Source organism: Bos grunniens, chromosome 11 (assembly GCF_055505025.1).
Source record: "Bos grunniens cultivar Pamir isolate PY7600 chromosome 11, Bosgru_T2T1.0, whole genome shotgun sequence".
Classification (NCBI taxonomy): domain Eukaryota; kingdom Metazoa; phylum Chordata; class Mammalia; order Artiodactyla; family Bovidae; genus Bos; species Bos grunniens.
Genome location: NC_141175.1, coordinates 47981153 through 48006162, shown reverse-complemented (window position 1 = coordinate 48006162; position 25010 = coordinate 47981153). Strand labels below are relative to the sequence as shown.

Below are 25010 nucleotides of genomic sequence, written 5' to 3'. Positions count from 1 at the left end.
ACCCCGGGAGGACCGAAGGCCGTCAGCGCGGGCGTTTCCCGCCTGCACCGGGGTGCTGCTCTCAGGCGCCCCTTACTCAGCGCCCCCCTCTGCCAACACTGGAGGCAATCGCCGCGGTAATAATAATGAGTCGTGGAGAGGCGTCCGGCCTTCCGGAGGCGGCGGACGTTCCCCCTTCCCGGCCACTGCACTTGCAAGTCCCGTGGCAGGGCCCAGAGCCTCCGCAGACCCCACCCGGCCTCCAGGGCCGAGCCCCGGCCTCTAGGGTCGCCTCTCCGCAGCGCCGCGGCTCGGACCTCTCTCCCAACCGCAGCCGCCGCCGCCCCCCACCCGGGTCTCCCAGGCCGTGACCTCTCCCCTCCCCGGCCGCATCCATCTCCGGCCCGGCGCCCTCCCGCGCGCCGACCTCCAGGGCCCAGACGCCGGCCTCCCGCCGCCCCTCGGGCCTCTCCCCGCGCCCCCGCCCCTCGGCTCGGGCCCGGTCGCTCTCCCCGGGCGCTCCGCAGCGGGGCGGGCGGGGCAGGCTGGCGCAGGGGCGGGGATTTCTGGCACTTTCTGGGCTCCGCGAACGCTCTGCTCCTGGGTTCGCCGGCCGGAAACGTCGGCGACGGAGCCGCACCGCCGCCGCGGCCGTTCCTTGTTCTCCGCCGAGGCCGCGCCGCCACGCTGACATGGCCAAGTGGGGACAGGGGGACCCGCGCTGGATCGTGGAGGAGCGGGAGGACGGGACCAACGTGAACAACTGGCACTGGTGCGGTCGGGCGGGGGCCGGGGCCGCGGCTTCCGGGCGGGCCTCCTCGCTCGCAAGCCGCCGGGAGGGACGGGAGGGACCCTCAGCGAGCGCCCGGTTCCCGGGTGGAGGGCGGCCGCGGGTCTCGGGGCGCTCCCCTGGCCGCGGCGAGCCCCGGGCGGGAGGAGCGGGGAGGGTTGTGAGGCTGCACAGGTGCAGATGCTTGTCTTTAGCGTCGGGGCTTGGGGAGCCCTTGGAGCCTGGAGACCTGGGGTCTTACCCTCACTGGCTCTGGGACTTGACTTTGCTGTTTGAAAGTTGGGTTGGGCCCCAGGAGAAGCAGTCATTCCTGACTTATCTCTTCAGCTTTGGCAGTCTGTGTGACCTCAGGAGCTACCCTCCCGTGGCCCTCCGCCCCAGCCCCTTGAAGTCTTGGGGGGAATTAAAATGAAGCTGGAAAGTTTGTGTGTGTGTGTGTGTTTTACGTCTATAGTGGAAAGAACAGGAAAACAGAAATTTGGATCGGAACTCCACATCTAACTTGATGGGTCTCTAGTGAGCCTGCTTTCTAGAAGTTGGAACTAGTTACTCATCCTTTTTCAATCTTATCTAGAGTATGGGCCAATTTCTGCCTCCCTCCTCCTTCCGCCTGAGCTTTCAGGAAGTGATGTTCTATGCTCCTTTCCTCTGAAGGCTAGGGCTATGCTACCTCGGGTCCATGAAGGTGATGCTGAGGCAGGTCCAGGGCAGAGCAAGGCTTTGGCCTGTGAGGGCAGCCTTTCCTGGGGATGTGGGGGGGTGTAGGGGGGAGGGGACGTCCTGGCCTGGGGGTGGGACGGGCTGACCTCTTCTTTCCCAGCCTTGCCACCATGAACACTTAATAGACTTCTCTCAGCTTATTTTCACTCCCCTAAATTGGAAACATTATTTGGGAAGATTGTGTGAGATAATATACTTGTGAAAACACTTAATAATTTGTCTTATTATGATAAAAATTATCTCAGTTATAACTACTTTTTCATGTGGCCCAGGCTTTGCCCCTCCATTTCCAACAGGTGAAATTTCTAGACCTCCTTTCTCCCAAATAAGCCATGCCTCCCAGCATATCTTAAATCACTGATGAGAATTAGAAGATGTTTGGTAGAAAACTGGTCTGAGAAGTGTGCTTGTAAGTTTGTGGGTGGCAGGTCTTTCACATGGTTGAGAGGAATTGGGCAGATCTGGACTGGGCCAGGGATGGGCGTGTGGATATCAGCAAGAGGGTCCATTCATGGCTCTGCTCTTCTTCTGGTCCTGGCAGGACAGAGCGGGATGCCACCAGCTGGTCCAAGGGGAGGCTTCGGGAACTCCTGGTGGGTATCACCGTGGAGAATGAGGCTGGCCGCTGCGAGATCAGTGAGCTGAAGCAGGTGGAAGGCGAGGCTTCCTGCAGCAGCCGCAAAGGAAAGCTGATTTTCTTCTATGAGTGGAACATCAAGCTGGGCTGGAAAGGTAACAGGGGCTCCAGGTACTGGCAGGGTAGAGTGCAGTGTTGGTGGAGCAGAGTTGGTTGACTCATTACTCATTCATTCAGCAGATACAGTTGATTCATTAGTCATTCATTCAACAGATCTTTTTATTTTTGGTTGCACTGAGTCTTTGTTCCTGTGCGTGGGCTTTTTCTGGTTGCTGCGAGCCAGGGCTACTCTTCGTTGTGTTGCACGGGCTTCTCATTACGATGGCTTCTCTTTTTGCCTAGCACAGGCCTTAGGCACATGGGCTGAGTAGTCGTGGTTCACAGGCTTAGTGGTGCAGCTGGCATGTGGACTCTTACTGTACCAGGGGTTGAACCTGTGTCCCCTTCATTGGCAGGAGGATTCTTATCCTCTGGACCACCAGAGAAGTCCAACAGATAGTTTTAGAACTCCTGCTTGGGCCCCTAAATTGGTGTTTGTGGTTGCAGACACCCTTACTACATGTGGAGTTCTTGCCCCGCGTGCCATGGGCTTCCCTCTCTCCCAGCATTCGGAGCTGCTTTTTGTTCAGTCACTCAGTCATGTCCAACTCTTTGCGACCCCATGAACTGCAGCAAGCCAGGCTTCCCTGTCCTTCACCATCTCATTTGCTCAAACTCATGTCCATTGAATTGGTTGGTTGGTTCTCAGCAGGACTCAGTCGGCCAGGCACTTGTGAGCATTATTATTTCCTGGAGCTGCTGCCTGGACCACTCTTCCCCTGGATTGTTGCATGCTGGCTCCTTTGGCTCCTTCAGGTTTGCATCCTGAGTACATTCTATAAAAATGTCACCTGTCTCCATTCTATAAAAAAATACCAGATCTTTTCTTGTACTGTTTCCCTTCTCTGCTTAGTTTCTCCTGAAAGCACTTATACTTGGCACACTACATGCAGTTATATTATTATTGTTCTGGATCCCCCTTTTCTCCCCATTCATTGGGGCAGAGATTTTTAAAAATACCATCTTTATTGAGATATAATCACATACCACACAATTCACCTGTTTATTGTGTACGATTCCCTGGTTTTCAGTATATTCACAGAATATGCAGCCATTACTACAGTCAGTTATAGAACATTTTCATCTCTCCCACAAAAATATTTACCTGTCACTCGCCCAGTCCTTGGCAACCACTGATCTATGTTCTGTCTCCACAGATTTGCCTATTCTGGACTTTTCTTATGAATGTTACCACAGTTTTTGGTCTTTTGTGACATGTTTCTTTTATTTGGCATAATCTTTTCAAGGTTCATCTGTCTTATAGCACATTTCATTCTTTTTCATGGTTGATTGATGTTCTGTTGTATAGATGTAGCACATTTTGGTTATATATTCATCAGTTGATAGACATTTTGGTTGTTTTCGCTCTTTGGGTCTTTAGGTCAGGGATTGATTAGTTTTGTTTACAGATTACTGCCTGAAAGATTGTGTATTTGTTGAATGAATGCATTTCTCCCATGGTGCCCAGCTCCTTGCTGGGTAGACAGCCTATATTCAGTAAATCCTTGTTGAAAAAACGAGGAGCAAGGGTAAGATTTGGTTCTGGAGGATTGTGCTGTGTTAAAGTTTGGGCCTCAGCTCGAGTCATCTCCATTCTTGAGAGCTGCCCAGTTAGTGGCCTTGGGCCTCTGACCTAGTGACTGTCTTGCTGACTTAAGCCATGCCAGAGCCCAGGGAGGTGTTGAGTGAGCATCAAAAACAGCCCCACTCCTGCCTTGGAATATTCTGGCTGGAGGTTGCCTATCAGTTGCTCCCTCAGTGGCTCCTGCTGGCTGGATCATAGCAGGGTCTGGTTCCTTATACATTCCAGCTCCCCAAGACAGGGCTCTGAGAGCCCCAAGGAAGCTTTTGATCTTGTATCTCTTCCATCTCCCTTAGCTCAAAGCAGCAACCAGCTCCTTTGCAGGGTAAGTCCCGGGCAGGAGCCAGAGGGCAGGCACACCAGTGCTTCCCTGACGCCATGTGCTTTCTTTTCTAGTAGTGACTCCTAGAGGTGGCTAGTGGGACCTGCTGGGGAGGAGGCAGTACTCTGGTCTTGCTTTTTTTTTTTTTTAATTAAATTTTAGTTACATTAAATTTAGCTTTTTTCAGCTTTATTGAGATATAGTTGATTTATAACATTGTATGAGTCAAAAGTGTACAGTGTGATGATTTACTATATGCATATATTACAAAAGTCACTTCAGTCGTGTCCAACTCTGTGCAACCCCATAGACGGCAGCCCACCAGGCTCCCCCGTCCCTGGGATTCTCCAGGCAAGAACACTGGTGTGGGTGGCCATTGCCTTCTCCAGATTCTACAGTAAGGTTAGTTAAAACATCCGTCACCTCATAGAGCTGTAGTTTTCTTTGTGCGTTTGTTGAGAACCTTTAAGATCTGCTCTCTTAGCAGTTTTCAACTGCACTGCTCACCATGCTGTACATTAGGGTCCTCAGAACTTACTCATCAAATGAGCTGAAGTTTGTACACTTTGTACCTTTCGACCACCTTCACCGCCCTTCCCTCCCCCACCTTGCAAACACCAGTCTACTCTGTTTCTGTGAGTTTGGTTTGTCTGGATTACAAATATAAATGAGATCATACAGTATTTGGTTTTCTCTGACTTATTTCACTTAGCATAATGCCCTCAGGGTCCATCCATGTTGTCACAAATGGCAAGATTTCCCTTCATCTTTGTGGCTGAGTAATATTCCATTATGTAAATATGTCATGTTCTCTTTATTCATTCATCCATGGATGGACACTTAGGTTTCCACGTTTTGACTACCATAAATAATGCCGTTTTGTACATTGGGGTGAAGATACCTCTTTGAGATAGTGATTCCATTTTCTTTGGCTATATATCCAGAAGTGGAATTGCTACATCATATGGTAATTCTATTTTTAATCTTTTGAGGACCCTCTACTGTTTCCCATAGTTGGCTGCACCAGTTGACTTTCCCACCAGTAGTGCATGAGGGGTCTCTCTTCTCCACATTCTCATCAGCACTTGTCGCTTTTTGATAGTAGCCATTCTAACAGGGGTGCAGCAGTATCTCTTTGTGATTTGGATTTAAATTTCCCTGTTGATTAGCAATATTGAACACCTTTTCATATACCGATTGGGCATTGGAATATTTTATTTGTATAGATATTCAGGTCTTTTGCCCATCTTAATGTTTTTTGTTTTTGTTTTTTTTTTTTACTATTGAGTTGTATGAGTTCCTTAGATATTAACTTCTTATCAGATACAGTTTACAAGTATTTTCTCCCATTCTGTTGGCTGTCTTTTAATTTTGTTGTTTGTTTTGCCATGCAGAAGCTTTTTAGCCTGACTGGTCCCACTTGTTTGTTTTTGCTTTTGTTATTTGTGCTTTTGGTATCATATCCAAAAATCATTGCAAGACTGACATCAAGGAGCTTTTTCCCTGTTTTTCCCTAGGAGTTTTATGGATTCAGGTCTTTCATTTAAGTTTTTAATCCATTTCAAGTTAATTTTTATGTATGGTGTAAGATAGGGATCCATTTTCATCCTTTTCATCCTTTTCATGTGAATATTCAGTTTTCCCAGCACCATTTACTGACGATAGTAGCTTATAGCCATGGAGTAGTTTTGTGGCCCATGTCATGTACTAGTTGACCATGTATGCAAAGGTTTATTTCTGGCCACTTGATTCTTTTCCACTGATATGTGTCTTTTTTTATGCCAGTACCGTAATTTACCACTATTGCTTTGTAGTAAACTTTGAAATCAGGAATTGTGATGTCTCCAGCTTTGTTCTTTCTCAGGATTGCTTTGACTATCAGGAGTATTTTGTGATTCTGTGTGAATTTTAGGATTTTTTTTCTAGTTCTGTAAATGCCACTGGAATCTTGATAGAAGTTGCATTGAATGTACAGATGCCTTTGTGTAGTAGGAACATTTTAATAGTATTCTTTCAAGACACGAACGTGGGTTATCTTTTTTTTTTTAAGAGTTTTAAAATTCTTTACTAGTAAACACAAGAAACTTTTAAAATTACTAAACTGTTTGATAAAAATCCAGGTCCTCACCACCTGCCCAATGCATTAATCAATGCACAGAATATTATCTAAATGTTTGTTTAGCTTAAAGACTAAACATATATATAAGCATACACTTCAGCCCAACAGGAAAATTATCCATTCATATGTATATAGTTCCAGCTAGATGGTACCTTTGTGCAACAAAACTGCATTCCTGAGGAGCCACTTGGGGTTTCTTTTTAAGGTGTGGGACTAAAAGAAACAAATACAATTCTGTTAGGAAACTGAAGTTGTCATTTTAATTCTGCTCAACTCAGACAAGACCCAAGTCTTTATAATGAGTCTGAAAACCTAATTAAACATCCACTCCTAGGTAAATTTTGTCTCCAGACTGTAATTACTGATTATACACTTACTTTAACTTGTAAATAGATGTTTCATCAAGCAGGGAAGGAAGAGGTGTATATTACTGAGGGAGAATAGCAAGTAAAAATATTTAAGACCTATAAGAGTTCTAAACTGTTTCCTTATACAAGTGAATTAAAATTCAACACCATAAATCTTACCCTTTTGTAAAAACCAACACGCAATTTTTACCAAATATAACCACGTACAATAAGCAGTTTCAGTTGAATCTATCAAAAGGGAAGTTTCTTCAGTTCATTCCAACAAGTATCTTCTGGCTGAACTCAAGTTGGAGGAAGGAATATAAACAAAGCTTTACATGCTAATCACCAGTGGCAGGTACCTGTATTTAAAATCGACAATTCTGGTTTTCTTACACACATCCCCACCCTCCCCAGCCCAGCAACCCCAGGTGCTACAGTTCCATGGCTTGCCAGTTAGGAGTAGTGTCTGTGTTGTCAAGCTCTCTTTGTTCCAGTAGCTCTGCTTCTATTGCACTTTTCTGACATGCATTCCAGGGATTAATCCCATTTGATCATAATATATGATCCTTTTAGTGTGCTGTTGAATTCAATTTGCCAGTATTTTGTTGAGAATTTTTGCATCTCTACTTATGAGGGATATTTGTCTGTAATTTTTTCCTGTAGCATCCTTAACTGGCTTTGTTATCCTGATAATACCAGCCTCTTAAAATGAGTCTGAGAATGTTTCCACTCTTCAGTTTTTGGGAAGAGTTTGAAAAGGATTGATGTTAGCTGTTTAAGAATTCTCCATTGAAATTATCTGGTTCTGGACTTTTCTTCATTGAAAGTTTTTTTTGATTACTGATTTAGTTTTCTTAATTGTAATTGGTCTGTTCAGACTTTCTAGTCCTGAATGGTTCAGGCTTGGTAGGAAATATATTTCTAGGAATTTATCCATTTCTTTTAGATTGTCCAGTTTTACAGCATTTAATTGTTAACAATGGTCTCTTATTATCCTTTGTATTTGTGTGGTATTAGTTGTAATGTCTCATCTTTCATTTTTAATTTTATTTGAGTCCTCTTTTTCTCCCCTTGGTTAGTGTAGCTAAAGTTTTGTCAATATTTTTGTCTTTTCAAAGAACCAGCTCTTTATTAATCTCTTCCATTGTTTTCTTATTCTGTTTCATTTATTTTTGTTCTAATCTTTATTCCTTTTTATTGAGATATAATTGATAAGTAATATTATATTCACTTGGGGTTATAATGAATATATATGTGTGTGTTTATATTTGTACACATCAAGAAATGGTGACCACAAGAAGTCTAGTTAATATTTATCACCATACAGTTCCAAGTTTCTCTTTTTCCTTATGAGAATTTTTAGGATTTGCCTTTCAAATATGTAAAGTAGTCTTCTTATAGCTCCCATACTGTGTACTCCATCTCTGTGACTTACTTTCTGTAACTGGGAATTTGTACTTTTGACCACGTTCACCCATTTTACCCATTCCACCACTCCCTGTTTCTTGCAATCACTGATCTGTTCTCGGTATCTACGACTTTTTTGTTTTCTTTTAATTCCACATATAAGTGAGATCAAATGGTATTTATTTTTCTTTCGCTTATTTACTTAATGCCTTCAAGTTCCATCCAGACTGCTGCAAATAGCAACATTTTTTCTTTTTTATAGCTAAATAATATTCCGTTGTGTGTATACTACATTTTCTTTATCCACGCATCTGTTGGCGGACAGCTTGCTTCCATGTCTTTGCTGTTGTAAATAATACTACAGTGAACACTGGGATGCAGGAATCTTTTTGGATTAGTGTTTTTGTTTCCTTTGGGTATATACCAGGAAGTCAAATTGCTAGATCATATGGAAGTTCTATTTTTAATTTTTGGAGGAACCTTCATTCTGTTTTCCATAGCAGTTGCACCAGTTTACATTTCTACCAACAGTGCACAAGGCTTCCTTTTTCTCCACATCCTTGCCAACACTTTTTGTTTCTCCCCTTTTTAATAACAGACAGTATAACGGGTTTGAAGTCATAATTCCCTGATGATCATTGTTGAGCACAATTTCATATACCTGTTGGCCATTTGTACCTCCTTTTTTTCTTAATATGTGTATTTTGTTGATGTATAGTTGACTTACAGTGTTTCAGATGCATAGCAAGGTGATTCACTTATACATAAATACACATACATTATTTTTGAAATTATTTTCCATTATAGGTTATTATATGTTACTGACTATAGTTCCATGTGCTATACAGTAAACCTTCATTGCTTGTTGCATAGCTATTATTAATTAGAAATCTAGCATTCTATTCCTACTAAGTCAAACAAGTGGAATCAAAGTGTCATAAATTTTTTAGTTAGGCAAAAATTCTTAAAAGTTTTCTACAATATATACATATTGTGATCCCGTGGACTGTAGCCTACCAGGCTTCTCTGTTCATGGGATTTTCCAGGTAAGAGTACTGGAGTGGATTGCCATTTCCTCCTCCAGGGGATCTTCCTGACCCAGGGATCGAACCCAGGTCTCCCACATTGTAGGCAGACGCTTTACCCTCTGAGCCACCAGGGAAGCCCCATATATAGGTATACAAAAGTTTTTTTACTGTGCTTGATAAAGGCTTGATCAAGATAGAAAAAGAGATGGAGAAATTGGAAAACAAACTGAATGGAATGGGAACACTGAATATGAAATAGAAAAACTGAAAATAAATAAATCACAGTAGTAAAAGTGTTTATCAGTTTTCACAATCAATGGCCAAAATCAGACAAAATATAAAAGATTGTTATAATTGCAAGCCATAATGGGAACATGATTAACCTAACAGTATAAAATAATTACATAGTCAAGCAGGATGATGTGTCAAAGCAAGCGAGATGCATGCACATGTTTTCATCCACCCAGACAGTCTGCGTCTTTAGGTTGGTGCATTTAATTTATTTATATTTAAGGTAATTATAGATATGTATGATCCTGTTACCATTTTCTTAATTGGTTTGGGTTGGGGCTTGCTTGGTGACTCAGATGGTAAAGTGTCTGCGTGCAGTTCGAGAGACCCGGGTTTGATCCCTGGGTCGGAAAGCTCCCCTGGAGAAGGCAATGGCAACCCACTCTAGTACTCTTGCCTGGAAAATTCCATGGATGGAGGAGCCTGGTAGGCTGTACTCCATGGGGTTGCAAAGAGTCGTACACGACTGAGAGACTTCACTTTCTTTCTTTCACTTTCTCTTTTCTGTAGGTCTTTTCCTTTCTTGGGTTTCCTGCATAGAGAAGTTCCTTTAACATTTGTTGTAAAACTGGTTTGGTAATGCAGAATTCTCTCAACTTTTACTTGTCTATAAAGCTTTTGATTTCTCCATCAAAGTGGAATGAGAGTCTTGCTGGGTAGAGTATTTTTGGTTGTAAGTTCTTCCCTTTTATCAATTTAAATATGCTGTTCCCTTCTGGCTTGCAGAGTTTCTGTTGAGAAATCAGGAGTTCCCTTGTATATTATTTGTCATTTTTCCCTTGTTGCTTTTAATATTTTATCTTTGTCTTTAATTTTTGTCAGTTTGATTATTATGTGTCTCAGTGTCTTCCTCAGGTTCTTTCCTGCCTGGGACTCTCTGTGCTTCCTGGACTTGGCTGACTGTTTCCTTTCCCATGTCTGGGAAGTTTTCAGCTATTACCTCTTCAAATATTTTCTCAGGTCCTTTCTCTCTCTCTTCTCCTTCTGGGACCCCAGCATAATGTGAGTATTGGTGCATTTAATGTTGTCCCAGAGGAATTTGTGTGTATGTCTTCTTCTTTGGAAAAACATCTCTTCAGATTTTCTAACGAGATTGTTTCTTGTTATTGAGTCTTACAAGTTCTTTGGATATTAATCCCTTATCAGTTACACCATTTGCAAATATTTTCTCCCATTCAGTCAGATTCAGATTCAGATCAGTCGCTCAGTCGTGTCCGACTCTTTGCGACCCCATGAATCACAACACCCCAGGCCTCCCTGTCCATCACCAACTCCCGGAGTTCACCCAGACTCACGTCCATCGAGTCAGTGATGCCATTCAGCCATCTCATCCTCTGTCGTCCCCTTCTCCTCTTGCCCCCAATCCTTTCCAGCATCAGAGTCTTTTCCAATGAGTCAATTCTTCGCATGAGGTGGCCAAAGTACTGGAGTTTCAGCTTCAGCATCATTCCTTCCAAAGAAATCCCAGGGCTGATCTCCTTCAGAATGGACTGGTTGGATCTCCTTGCAGTCCAAGGGACTCTCAAGAGTCTTCTCCAACACCACAGTTCAAAAGCATCAGTTCTTCAGTGCTTAGCCTTCTTCACAGTCCAACTCTCACATCCATACATGGCCACTGGAAAAACCATAGCCTTGACTAGACGAACCTTTGTTGGCAAAGTAATGTCTCTGCTTTTGAATATGCTGTCTAGGTTGGTCATAACTTTCCTTCCAAGGAGTAAGTGTCTTTTAATTTCATGGTTGCAGTCACCATCTATAGTGATTTTGGAGCCCAGAAAAATAAACTCTGACACTGTTTCCACTGTTTCCCCATCTATTTCCCATGAAGTGGTGGGACCGGATGCCATGATCTTTGTTTTCTGAATGTTGAGCTTTAAGCCAACTTTTTCACTCTCCACTTTCACTTTCATCAAGAGGCTTTTGAGTTCCTCTTCACTTTCTGCCATAAGGGTGGTGTCATCTGCATATCTGAGGTTATTGGTATTTCTCCCGGCAATCTTGATTCCAGCTTGTGTTTCTTCCAGTTCAGCATTTCTCATGATGTACTCTGCATAGAAGTTAAATAAACAGGGTGACAATATACAGCCTTGACGAATTCCTTTTCCTATTTGGAACCAGTCTGTTGTTCCATGTCCAGTTCTAACTGTTGCTTCCTGAACTGCATACAGGTTTCTCAAGAGGCAGATCAGGTGGTCTGGTATTCCCATCTCTTTCGGAACTTTCCACAGTTTATTGTGATCCACACAGTCAAAGGCTTTGGCATAGTCAATAAAGCAGAAATAGATGCTTTTCTGGAACTCTCTTGCTTTTTCGATGATCCAGCGGATGTTGGCAATTTGATCTCTGGTTCCTCTGCCTTTTCTAAAACCAGCTTGAACATCAGGAAGTTCATGGTTCACATATTGCTGAAGCCTGGCTTGGAGAATTTTGAGCATTACTTACTAGCTTGTGAGATGAGTGCAATTGTGTGGTAGTTTGAGCATTCTTTGGCATTGCCTTTCTTTGGGATTGGAATGCAAACTGACCTTTTCCAGTCCTGTGGCCACTGCTGAGTTTTCCAAATTTGCTGGCATATTGAGTGCAGCACTTTCACAGCATCATCTTTCAGGATTTGGAATAGTTCAACTGGAATTCCATCACCTCCACTAGCTTTGTTCATAGTGATGCTTTCTAAGGCCCACTTGGCTTCACATTGCAGGATGTCTGGCCCTAGGTCAGTGATCACACCATCGTGATTATCTGGGTCATGAGATCTTTTTTGTACAGTTCTTCTGTGTATTCTTGCCACCTCTTCTTAATGTCTTCTGCTTCTGTTAGGTCCATACCATTTCTGTCCTTTATCGAGCCCATCTTTGCATGAAATGTGCCTTTGGTATCTCTGATTCCCATTCAGTGGGTTTATTTTATTTACTTTGCTGTGCAGAAGCTTTTTAGTTTGACTCATCCTCCTTGTTTATTTTTGCTTTTGGTGTTAAGTCTAAAAATCATCACCAAGACCAGTGTCCAGGAGCTTATCATCTGTGTTTCTTCTAGGACTTGTTTTTGGTTTCAGGTCTTCGGTTCAAGTCTAGTTCACTTTGATTAATGTGTGTGTGGTGTAAGATAGTGGTCCAGTATCATTGTTTTGCTTATGGATGCCGCTTTTCTCAACATTTGTTGAGCAGACAGTCCTTTCCTTACTGTATTTTCTTGATTCCTTTGTCTTAGCTTAATTGACCACATAAGCATGGACTTATTTTGGGCTCTTTTTTCTGTCTATTCTCTGTTATAGTTCTGCTGATCTGTGTGCCTGTTTTTATGATAGTACTAAACTGTTTTGATTACTATATCTTTATAATACAGTTTGAAATCAAGAAGTGTGATGCCATTAGCTTTGTTGTTTCTCAAGATTGCTTAGGCTATTTGGGCTCTTTGTAGTTCCATACAAATTTTAGGATTTTTTGTTCTATTTCTGTGAAAAATGTAGTTGGAATTTTACCAGGCATTGCATTGAATCTGTAGATGGCTTGTTACTTATTTTCTTCTGCTGACTTTGAGCTTACTTTTTTCTTTTTCTAGTTCCTTGATGTGTAAAGTTAGGCTCTTTATATGAGATTATTTCTTGTATGAGTTTACAGTACCAGCTTCCCTCTTAGGACTGCTTTTGCTGCATCTCATAAGTGTTTGTGTTGCCATTTTTATTTGCACCAAGATATATTAAAATTTTGCCTTTGATTTCTTTAAGCCATTAGTTGTTCAGGAGTATTTTAATTTGCATGTACTTGTGAATTTTCTAGTTTCATACCATTTTGACTGGCAATGATATTTGTTATAATTTATCTTTAAAAAAATTGTTCAGACTGGTTTTGAGGCCTAACCTATGATTTATTGTAGAAAATGTTCTGTGAGTGCTTGAGAAAAATGCATATCCTATTGCTGTTCAATGGACTGTTCAGTATACATTTGTTAGGTGTATTTGGTCTGTGGTGTTCAGATCGGGTATTTCCTTACTGGTTTTCTGCTTGGATGATATATATCCGTGGTTGAGAGTAGGGTATTAATGTCCCCAACTATTATTGTATTGCTGTTTATTTCTCCTTATAAGTTGTTAGTAATTGCTTTATTTAGGTACTATTAGATGCTTAAATGGAGAAGGTGATGGCACCCCACTCCAGTACTCTTGCCTGGAAAATCCCATGGACGGAGGAGCCTGGTAGGCTGCAGTCCATGGGGTCGCTAGGAGTCAGACATGACTGAGCGACTTCACTTTCCCTTTTCACTTTCATGCATTGGAGAAAGAAATGGCAACCCACTCCAGTGTTCTTGCCTGGAGAATCCCAGGGGCAGGGGAGCCTGGTGGGCTGCCGTCTATGGGGTTGCACAGAGTCGGACACGACTGAAGCAACTTAGCAGTAGCAGCAGCAGCAAATGCTTAAATATAATTGTTATATCGTTGATAAATTGACACCTTTAGCTTTATATGATGACCTTCTTTCTTTTGATCATTTTAGCTGAAAGTCTATTTGTCTAATGTAAGTATAGCTATTCCTACTTTCTTTGGTTAACATTTGCTTGACATTTCTTTTTCCATCCCTCTGCTCCTGGTTTTCGTGTATCCTTAAAGGTAAAGCGAGTCTTGTAGAGACTGTCTGTTATGGAGACACTGTCATGTTGTTGGACCTTGGTTTTTTAATCCATTCAGGCATTCTGTGCCTTTTGATTGAGGAATTTAATCTGTTTATGTTTAAAGTAACTATTGATAGGCAAGGACTTACACCTCTCTTGTCAGCTCCATAGTCCTTTGATACTTTTTTGAGGTGATATGCTTTGAGTCTTACTGTAATCTTTTGTGGTTTTTCCTTTGCGGTTAACCTGAGGTGTATATATTTAAACTGATAACAACTTAATTTTGATAGCATATAGAAATTTATACTTCTTCACCTCTCACATTTTAGGTTGTTGATGTTACAGTTGACATATTTTTACATTGTAGAAATTTTCATAGGTATAGTTACTTTAAATTGTCATAGTTATGGTTATTTAAGTACATTTGTTTTTTAACTTTTAATGCAGACTTGTTACCATTGCAATTTTAGATAATCTGATTTTGACTGTATATTTACCATTACCAGTGAGCTTTACACATTCATATGTTTTTATCATGCTAACTAACATCCTTTTATTTCAGCCTGATGAATGTTCTTTAGCATCTCTTGTAAGGCAGGTTTAATGACATTGAATCCCCATCAGCTTTTATTTGTTTGGGGATGTCTTTGTCTCTCTTTTACTTCTGAAAGGCAGCTTTTCTGGGTGTAGTATTCTTGGTTGACATACTGTTTCTTTCAGTATTTTGAGTACATCATCCCACTGCTGGCCTGTCAAGTTCCTGCTGTGAAATCCACCTGTAGCCTTATGGAAGCTCCCTTGTTTGTGAAGAGTCACTTTTCTCCTGCTTTCAAAATTTTTTGTTTTTGACTTCTGACAGTTCAGCTCTTGTGTGTCTTGATGTAGCCTTTTTCTTTTTTTAAGTTCAGCCTACTTGGGGGACCGTTGGGCATTGTGCATTGTGCATTTCTCTTCCCAGGTTTGGGAAGTTTTCAACCATTATTATTTTAAATAGATTTTCTGGCCCTTTCTTTCTCTCCTCCTTCTGGAACTTCCATAATGAACATATTGTTTCATTTGATGGTATCACATGAGTCTCCTGTTCTTTCTTCACTCTTTTTCTTTCTGTTTCCTTGACTGGACAGTTTTGAATAACCCATCTTCTAGTGTACACATTGTTTTCTTCTACTAGGTCAAGTTAGCTGTGGAAGCTCTCTGTTGAATTCTTCAGTAAAGTCATTGTATTCTTTTGCTCCAACAGTTTGTGGGCTTTGTTTAACACTTTGTTTCTTTTTGGAACTTGTTTTGTTCATGCACTGTTTTCCTAATTTCGTTTAGTTGTCTGTGTGTTCTTATAGTTGGCTGAATAAGAGATTTATTCTGAATTCCAGATTATATAGTTCATGCATCTCCATTTATTTAGGGTCAGCTATGGAGCGTTATTAGGTTCTTTTGGTCTCATGTTTGCCTGATTTTTTTCTTGAACCTTGTTTCCTTGCATTAATAGCTGCATGTGTAAGTAATTGGTCTCTTCCATGTTTTACAGGTTTGCTTTGGCAGGGAAAATCCATCACCTTTGAGCTTGGGTTATGGGATGTGTCAGCTCATAATGTCTGTGGGTGGGCAAGACTTGCTGCCAGGGTCTCCAGCTGAGTGTGCTCTGAGGTCGGGATGGGGGGTTACCAATGGCTGGCCTTTATGGTTGGGTGAGTCAACTGACTCCATCTTCAGGCAGGGCTGCTCAGTGGGCTCCTTGACCAGGCAGGGTTGCTGGCTGTGCTCCATGGTTACATGGGGCATTAGCTGTGCTCTGCAGTTACCTGTGGTCAGGCAGAGTCACTGGCTGTGTTCCTTGGCAGGGTGGTGCCCTGGTTGGATTCCATGATTGGGCAGGGTTCTGAGCTGGGCTCTGCCATCACTCCTAGTTGAGTGAGGGGTCTCAGGCTCTGCTCTCCGACAGGTATTGCTCCTGGTTGGACTCTGTTCAGACAGAACTGCAGGCAGAGTTCTTGGGTAGGACCTTAACCTCCATTGTGTTCTGTGATCAGATGGAGACACAGATTGTGCCTTGAAGTTGGGCAGGGCTGCAGGGTTGGTTTCACCATCCATAGGCTGCTGGGTATGCTCCGCTGTCGAACAAAGTTGCTGGCTGGGCTCTCTGGTCAAGAGAGGCTTCCACCTGTTTCCTGCAGTTGAGGGGCTGTTCTCTGTGGGGTAGGGTCGCTGCTGAGCTTCTTGTCTGAACAAGGCCCCAAGCTATGTTAAGCAATTTGGCAGGGCTGTAGGCTCCACTCCGAGGCCACTTGGGGTCACTGTTCAGGATCCCTGGCTACACAGGGCTGGAGGCTATTCTCTGTAGCCGGACAAGACTGCTGGAGTGGCTCCCTGCCCAAGGGAGCTGTGTGGATGGGCTCCAGGGCTGCCCAGGTTCTCTGGTCCAGCTTCCTGGATGATCAGGCTGGGAAGCCACACACAGCAGTTGAGTGGAGCTGTGAATTTGCTTCGCCTGTTGCTTGGGGACCCACATCAAGCAGAATTGCCAGCTGAGCTCTGCTCGTGTACTGCCTCAAGCAGGAACACGGTCCATCCAGGTTTGAGCATTGGTGGCTGAAAGCCCGAGTCCCCGTGGCTTCCACATGTTGAGACCCTGTTGGCCTCCGAGGAAGCATCCACCAGTGCCAGGGAGTCTGCCCTCTGCTGCGGGAAAACTGCAGTGGGGCCCCCGCCGTGGGGCTCTGTGCTGGCCTCGGGGTTTGGTCAGAGTGTCACCACTCCTCATACCCTCTACTGCAGTCCTCTTCTGTCTCTGGTCCAGAAGCGTGCATCAGCCTCACCTCTGGGTTTGGGATTTTCAGTGGTGTCCTGTCTCTGCGTAGTTGCTAGTTGCTCTTCTTGTGAGGGGTGCTGAAGTTGGGAATGACCTGTGTCACCATCTAGATGTCACTGAAGTCCACACCCGGTGTTGAAAGACATTAGCTGCATGGGGGGATCCACACAGACGTCCCCACCTCTCTGCCTTTCCCTCTGTGATCAGAACTCAGTGTCCCTTTTTGCCTTCCTGTGCCTTTTCTTCAGGATAGTCCTTTATCACGCTTTGACTTGTTAAATATTGGGGGATGAAAAAAGAAACCCTGGTTAACAGACCTGCTTACTTCACTCTCATGCTTCATGTGGACCCTGATTTCATGTGCAGTTAAAAAAAAAAGTCTAATAATAGCACTGTTCTTCTTTATTTTCTGGCCCTGCCATGCAGCCCATGGGATCTTAGTTCCCTGACCAGGGATCAAACCCTTGCCCCTGCAGTGGAAGCACCAGGAAATTCCCTTGTCCGCACTTTAATTGCCCCCCACCCCACCCCCCACCTGAACCTCCGACGTGGGCCAGGAGAGCAGAGTTGGTTTGGACATGCATGTGATGGGCGTTTGTGGGGGAAGGTTGCGCTCTGTGAGGAGGGTGGGCTGTTCAGTGAGGCAGGGCAGTTTTACATAAACTAGTTGTTACTTTGTAATTGAAGAAGACATTTTGCTCATTTCAGGTATCATTAGAGAATCTGGTGCGAAGCACAAGGGGTTGATTGAAATACCCAGCCTGTCTGAAGAGAATGAAGTAGATGACACTGAGGTGAGGTATCTGATGGAATTTCTTTCTTTTCTTTGTTTTTAAATCAAGTTTCTGCTATACATATTGGACAGTTGAAAACCTGTGCCCGTGCGGTAGTTTTGGTGAGTGGTGAAGGGCTCGTTTGCTGAGAAAGAAGCTGCGCTATGGAGAGGTAGGGTGGGGTGTGGGCAGAGTGATGTGGGAAGGGCATGCCTGGGAAGCCGCGGACTGCACCCTCCACGGCCTCATCACCTTTCAAAGGTGTCATCAGATGTGTGCAACTGTATGTATACTGGGAAGTGCTCAGGTATTGTGCACAGCTTGGTGAATGGGATTTTGTATCTCCTCTGCATCTTTACTCTTTCCCTTTAATAGTGAAAATTCTTGGCTTTTCGCCATGATCTCCCTTGGTTTTATCACATTTGTTTGGACATAAGTTAGTATGTGTGTTGGTTTTGACTGGCTCTTCTCATCGTTGGGGGAGAGCAAGCCTGTGTAACTCCCATGCTTGGTTTGCAGTCAGTGTCCACTTGTAAGCTAAAAGCTTGGTTGTGGGGCGAAACCTTTTGTATGATAGCTATATTTCCAGATGACAGTCTGACAGGGTCTTTTTTGATTTGTGAACACATTTAGTGTGAAGGCCTTCAGGAGAGCAGGTTACACCAAACTACCAGGAGTTGCCTTTCTTAAAGGCTATGAACTACCCTAAAAGTGGTAGCTTCAAATGTGGTCAGTGCACTCAGGGCCTGTGACTTCACTTTGCTCTGTCCACATCCACCATCTCAGAAGTATTTTAGCAGGATATTAAATTGGTCTTTTTGATTCAGTCCTTGGTAGTACTGCAGAACAAACTCTCTAATGTAGAACTGGGCCCTGGGAGCAGGCCCACCTCAACTGAATCACAGGGACATGAAGGGAGTTTCAAACCAATACCTCTTCTTTCTGAGAATACCAGAGGCACCCCCAGAGCAGCATTTTGACATTTCCCTCTCTCCTCCTGTCCTGGCCTTCCTTCCTTCCTTTCCTCCCCCTCTTCCTCTCTTTCCCAACTCTCCTCCTTGCCAAAAAAAGAAAAAAGAAAAAAAAGGTGTAGCCCAAGACCAGGTTATGTGGGAACCTGATTTTCCTAATTAACTGAATTTGGGACTCTAGACAAGCACTGTTCAACAGATACATAATGCAGGCCACATAAATAACTTAACATTTTCTAGCAGCAGTTTTAGAAATATTTAAAAGAAACAAAATTAAGTTTTAATACTTTTTATTTTACCCAAAATATAAAAATATCATTTTAACATGTAATTAGTATCAGGGTTATTCATGAGATTATTTTGTATTCCTTTGGTGCTAAGTCGTTAAAGTCTGGTGTTATGTGTGTGATTTTGCACTTTGAACCCATCTCAGTGGGTGCTCAGTAGCCACATGTGACCAAGCAGCTGCCGTATTGAACAGCACGTTTCTAGACTCTTAACACCATGGACTACATTATCAGTATGATACATATACACATAAAATATATGCAGATTAGGGGTTCACATTCTAAGAAGTCCCTTCAAGTTTTGGCCACCAGTTTCAGTAGACACTTGATTAAAAAACTCTTACATCTTCTCAAACTATATGAAAAAGCCTGTCACGTCTCTCTCTCTTACATCACTTCTTTCCCTTCCCTTGCCATCACAGTTCCCTCATCCATTTGTCCCAGTATTGTAAGAATACGTCAAACCAGATTTTTCTTCGGTTTGTATTTTTCTGATTTGTAGGTGAACGTGAGTAAAAAGAAAGGAGATGGGGATATTCTGAAGGATCTTATGAAAACTGCAGGCACCGCCAAGGTCAGGGAAGCCCTTGGAGATTACCTGAAGGCACTTAAGACGGGTAAAGAAGGCATCCTTGTGAACTAGAGGGTCCCTTTCCCATTTACCCAAATAATGCTCTGCACTGTAGTCTGGATTCCCCGGTCAGGCCAACGTCCCAGGTTCCAGAGATGAGCTCTTTATGCTGCACGATAAATTGTAGTCTGGAGGTTGAGATCTAGTCATGAATTAGACCATTAGTACTTATCAGTATTTTATACAGCATGAACCATTTTGCCTACAGAATTGTTGTTAGTTTCTGGAATGATAATTATTTAATCAGTTTTTATAATTATCTGTCTAATGTCTGTCTTCCTTGCTAGACTATAAGCTTCATGAGGGCATGGAAGGACTCTGTCCTGTTTACTACTGTTGTATCTCAGTGTAGCACAGTGCCTGATGTATACAGTAGATGCTTAATCAATCTTTGTTGAGTGAATGAAAGTGACTATAGATATTACAGGTGTAGCTGGAAACTTACTCAGATAATCCCTGCACTGAGTGGAACTGAGGTTATTGTCTTCTTTGCTAAATTAGAGAAGCTCCCTGCCAGGTAAAACAGCCAGCAGGGCTCGTACGTCCGCACCTCATCCTTGGACTCTGCCGAGTATCTCAGTGTTGGCATAGATGGGTTTGGGGTTTACTTTTCTCACGAGATCACACATGCTGCTGCCACAGGCTTGAATGGAGACCAGGCTTTGTGAGGTGGTGGTGATGAAGCTGTGAGCCAAGTGTCTGGTTTTGACAGTAAGTGACAGTCATAAAGCTATTAGTTAAGTGTATAAAATGGAGCTTTTTGGAAAACAGCATTTGAAAATGCTATTTTTTGTCAAGAACTAGATAAAAGTGAGGCATTCAGTAAAAAGAAAAGGATCAAAGGCATTTGTTGCTGTGGAACTCATGTTAATGATTAGCTTTATATGTAAAGATACAGAATGGTCTTGAAATTCTCAAAATGCTATAGGAATTCTTTCTATAAATGTGTTTCTCTATATTCTTATATATTTTCAGTTTTCTGCCTATTTGTGCTGGAAGGGGAAAGGTGCTTTATTAAAGTCATTTCTCTTATGTTTCCTTTATAGAATTTACAATGGGAATGATTTTACCAACCAAAGCTATGGCAGCCCAGGAATTGACGGTTGAAAGGAAACTGAGTGAGAATACCTTGCAGGTGTGGCCTCTGGCGGACGATACGCAGGGAGGGGGAGAACGAAGTGCCTAGTGTGTGCATGCTGTGCGTGCGTGCAAGCTCAGTCACGACCTGCTCTGTGCAACCCCATGGGCTGTAGCCCACCAGGCTCGAAGGCTTCAAAGCTTCAAGAGCCTGTGATGATGGAGGACTATACAAAATACGGAGGACCAGTTAATCCACCCTGGCATCTTCTGCCATTTTGGGGAGAAATGATGAGACTTTCATCCTTGATGGAAGGGATTGTATAACTAGCCTTTTTGTTAAATATTGAATTTAGTTCAGGACAGTGCTGTTTTGTAGTCATTACACTAGAGAGTCACAAAAGGTGACTTTGAAGTTCACATACACAATGGAAGGAGCATCTCTCCACTTTCGGAGGATTGGGAGGTTTTAGATCTTGTTCTTGGACTGTAGTGATGGGGAGTTTGACACCTTTTGGCCTTAAGTGCTGTGTCTTTCACCTGTTTATCTTTATGCCCCCTGGGCCATAGTTACATATCTAAGTAGGATTTGGGCTGTGAAGTTCTAGTCTGGGCTCTGTTTCCAAAATAAAGACTAGAGTGGAAGGATATTGTTTGGGACATTGTGATATTTTACTGAGACTGTAAAACTGAATTTCTAAAATCTCTTGTCATGCTAATTATGCTTTGGAACCTTTTCTTTTGAGATTCAGGCCTCCTCTCGGGTGGCACTGGGTGTGAGGATTCCCACTGTGGCTCTGCACATGACAGAACTCTTTGACACAGCTATTGAGCAGCTGTACAGAATCTTCACTGTGAAAGATGTAAGTAACATCTCAGTATCTGGAATCAGAAATGCTGACATTGGGAGAGAATATGCCACTAAGAACTGAAGCTGGTTTTTGGTTTCCTACATGCCTTATGTTTTTCTGATTGAAGGGATCTAGTAACCTTTAGGATAGCTCAAGGAGGGGTAAGCTATCCTAAGGATTTGAGGGCAGAAAAGATGGGTGTTTGGGAGCTGGGGTGGGGGAGTTTATCAGCATTGAGATTTGGAACAATCTATTGAGGCTGTATAATTAAAAGCTATGTATTCACAATTAAAAACAACCACAGGAACTGTTATGTTATACATTTAGGTTGAAAACATGATAAGCACATGCCAGAATAACATGTCTCTTGTATGTTTCGCTTTGTTAGTTGGTGCAAAAATTTTCTAAATCTCCTGCTGTATTAGAAGCTGAAAAGGGAGGGAAATTCCAAATGTTTGATGGAAACATCACCGGTGAATATACAGAACTGGTAGGTAACCTAACGTTAAAGGAAAGTAAGCTAGACCCTTCAGTTAAAATGTTTTATTCATGCTGTTTTTAAAAGTGCTTCGGTTTTTATCTGAGCTCACAGAAACTTGAGTGCTTTATAAAGTTATATGGCAAATAAAAAATTGATATTTACTAAGTAGTAATAAAGATGAAGCCTTAGTTTCACAGCAGTTGTGCCACTGTTGATGACTTTTAGAAGACGCAAGTACAGTTCCTCCCAACTCTTGGGTCTAGAGTTTCTGGCCTCTGCCACTAGTGTGTGTGCTGCCGCACGTCAGCCGCCTTCCTGCTCACCGCAGCTCTGCGCCGGCTACCGCACTTCCGTCTGGTGTTCCTGCTGTTACATTCTGGCACGAGGGACAGTCAGTCAGTCCTCAGTGGTGCTGGCATACAAACCAAGTATGAGTGTGTGTTCATTGACTAGTTCTCGTATTTCTCCCATAGGGGCTCATGAAAGGATTTGGTGTTTTTCTTTATTGTAGTGTTGTACAAAGTTTTAAAAGATGTTTTCAGTGGAATTTCCCCTTTGTTTTCAGTTAACAAACAAAAAGATCGTCATGAAATGGAGATGTAGGAACTGGCCAGAAGGTATGTTATTAGCACCTTTTAAGTCAAAAAACACTTCAAGTATTCTACCCCCTAATATGAAAAGCAAATAGTGATACTGTATGGATAAATTCTTTTCATAATACAGTAATAAACTTTCCTTCTTTTCTTCCAGAACACTATGCAATAGTTGCACTGAATTTTGTGCCTACGCTACAGCAAACGGAATTACAATTGGACTGTAAAGGAGTTCCTGTCTGTGAAGAAGAGAACATGAAATTTTGTTGGCAGAAGCAGCATTTTGAAGAAATAAAAGGTTTACTGCAGCTGACCACCCTAAATGGTTGAGTTAGTTTGAAGATTTTATAAGGGCATTACTTTTTGTAAGCAGAAAGTATCATGTTTACCTCCTCTTCTAGTGTTCCTTTAAAAAAAAATAATTTATACTAGATGAAATCCACAAACTAATACAGAATTGAAAGCACTGTTGAACCTTTATTTACTATGACTAGACTCTGCACTGAGCTAAAAGCAAGCAATGTGAAATCAGACTGTTAACGTTACCGTCCATAGATGCTCCTCCGGGAACACATTGCGTCTCCGAGTATGGATAGTTGAAGTGTCCCAAGCTAAAGCTTGTCTTTGCGAGCCTACTTTTAGCTGTAAATTTTTAATTCAGGAAGAGACAAATGGCATGTTGGTACTTCCTTTATTTTACTTCAGGGTTTTTAAGGTGTGTAGCTCTAGGTCGTGAAACAGTGGCATGTTGCATTCAGAAGCATGTTGATGTGAGGGCGAGCGGGCTGCATTGTTATGCTTCTCCCTGCAGCAGTTATGCACTCTGGAGTGGCGAGGACTGAAAAGTCTATGGAAAAAGGTACTTTCTGGCCTGCCACTGTACTTCTCATGAAGTAGCAACAGTGGACAAGTACATCTCCCGGTTCACAGTTTTCTCATTACTTTCATCTGAGAAGACTGAAGCAAGGTATGTAAACAATTAAAAAGTCATCACAATCAGTTTAATTAAGTGCATAGAATAGCAATCAGTCATGTCAATAAAAATAAAACAATTATTTTTACATCAAGTGTGCTTTATTTCCTCCACAGGTATTCTGTTAAATAAAGCACCATTTATATACTGCCAGGCCACAGCTAAAGAGGATTCTTTACAGAATCAAATTTCTTGTGGTTGTTCCGTATACAAGTAAACTTAATTTTGATAATAAGAACCACAGCGATCGGAGGCAATCTGCCTCTATTATAAGGTACAAAACTGGCACAGAGGACACCATATTATACACAGTAAAAATGCTGTAAGTTTAAATTACATTGTACAGGGCCAGAGAACCCTGTGCCTCCCAGACAGCCATATTAAATGAAAGCCACTACAGTGAACTCTTAATTACGTAAAACATATTCATTATCTGATTGCCCTTTAGAAAGTATACTGAAGATGCAAATTTTTTCATCTGAAGTTTCTGCCTGGCCAAGAATTAAGCCTATAAATCTATCTTGCCATTCAAGCAGAGAGCACTGGACGAACTGAAGCACGAAAACAGAAATAGGCGAAACTTATACAAACAGCATCGGGTGGGGGCAGGGGTGACCTTAAAAGTAGACATGCTACATCTAATGTCAAGAAGCAGCTTGGTTTCCTTTGCCAGATATCCTCATGACCACATGGATTGTAGATTCAATGGTCCTACACAGGGTATCTAGAATGTCGTGCTGCTGCATGTGACTAAAGAGTCCTCTGGAATGGCCACAGCTGAGTGATAAAGCCACCTCAGGGTCCTGGGAGGACAAAGCTTGACCGTCACAGCTTCTCAAGTCAGCTAAGTCAGACAGAACTGCAGAGAGAGAAGTAGAAGGGAACTCGGATTCCTCCTCAGCAAGGTTAGAATCCTTGGAACAGTGGAGGTCTTTCAATTCCTTACAGTCTTCAAACCTACCATTGTCGGACTGTTCTTCTGCATGCTGTGACCTGATATTTGATGTGTCTTCTGAAAACGAAGATGGAACTTCCATTCGGTATTCTTTAACAGAACTATTTTCAGGGGAAGGAAGATCTTGCTCGGTGCCTGGGTCGATAATTGAGGAGTCTCTCGTCTCATTGTCTGAAGTGCTAGTTGGGGTCAGGACCTCCCTGGTTTCTGTCTTCATGTCACTGATGCAGCTGTCGACGGTGTGCTCCTCATCGCTGCTAACGCGCCGCCTTTTAACAGGAGTTGCCCCTTCATCATCTGTGAAAACGAACATGAAAATTTCTCTGAAGAGTCATTAAGATCATATTGGGGGTGTTTGCATTTTTTAGCATTTATATTCAGGAGGCTCACACAACTACTGTAAAATCAGCAGTGGAAAGTGTACTTGTCCTAAACTCAATATTTTATTAGTCTGCAAAGCTAACCTTTAGTTTTTCTTTCTTTGGCTTCTTGCTCTTGGAGTGAGTTTCTCTGCTGCAGACAAGTCCTGCATTTGCTTAAAAGCTCTTGCAGAGTTGGAATTAGAGCCGGGTTTAATTGTTTGGGAGTATGTACCGACAGGAGCAAAGCAAGTGCCCGTAAGTCCTACAAAAATCCAAACAAACATTTTACATTCCAAAGCCAACATTTTGACACAGTTAGTA

The 25010-nt window shown here is 42.7% G+C and overlaps 2 protein-coding genes across 28 annotated transcripts in view; one reads left to right on the top strand and one right to left on the bottom strand.

Annotated features, from left to right (window-relative positions):
- The first annotated feature begins 581 nt into the window (after positions 1-581).
- On the top strand, positions 582-23460 carry LOC147363069 (activator of 90 kDa heat shock protein ATPase homolog 2). Of its 6 annotated transcripts, none has more exons than XM_086326472.1 (9): positions 582-751; positions 2031-2221; positions 17444-17529; positions 19269-19383; positions 20444-20532; positions 21227-21337; positions 21714-21815; positions 22372-22423; positions 22557-23460. In XM_086326472.1, the coding sequence occupies exons 1-9, from the start codon at positions 672-674 to the stop codon at positions 22727-22729; spliced, it is 999 nt and encodes a 332-aa protein (XP_086182598.1). In that variant the 5' UTR covers positions 582-671; the 3' UTR covers positions 22730-23460. The 6 variants fall into 6 exon arrangements, with proteins under 6 accessions (XP_086182598.1, XP_086182597.1, XP_086182601.1 ...); XM_086326471.1 differs by having other exon boundaries at positions 21221-21337; XM_086326475.1 differs by lacking the exon at positions 2031-2221.
- The window catches only part of USP34 (ubiquitin specific peptidase 34), a 242438-nt gene continuing 240284 nt past the window's right edge, over positions 22857-25010 (bottom strand). For 18 of the 22 annotated variants that reach the window (XM_086326450.1, XM_086326459.1, XM_086326463.1 and 15 more), the window contains 2 exons: positions 24792-24951; positions 23455-24624 (listed from right to left, as the gene is read on the bottom strand). In XM_086326450.1, the coding sequence (XP_086182576.1) occupies positions 24017-24624; positions 24792-24951 (768 nt within the window). In that variant the 3' untranslated portion in view covers positions 23455-24016. Of the gene's footprint in view, positions 24625-24791; positions 24952-25010 lie in introns of all 22 variants that reach the window. The other 4 variants (XM_086326469.1, XM_086326470.1, XR_015136757.1 and 1 more) reach the window with 2 other exon arrangements.

Coding starts and splice junctions, on each gene's coding strand:
- LOC147363069 (XM_086326471.1), top strand. CDS start 672: ATGGCCAAGTGGGGACAGGGGGACCCGCGCTGGATCGTGGAGGAGCGG. Junction 17,530..19,268: donor ATGAAGTAGATGACACTGAG/GTGAGGTATCTG, acceptor TCTGATTTGTAG/GTGAACGTGAGTAAAAAGAA. Junction 22,424..22,556: donor ATGTAGGAACTGGCCAGAAG/GTATGTTATTAG, acceptor CTTTTCTTCCAG/AACACTATGCAATAGTTGCA.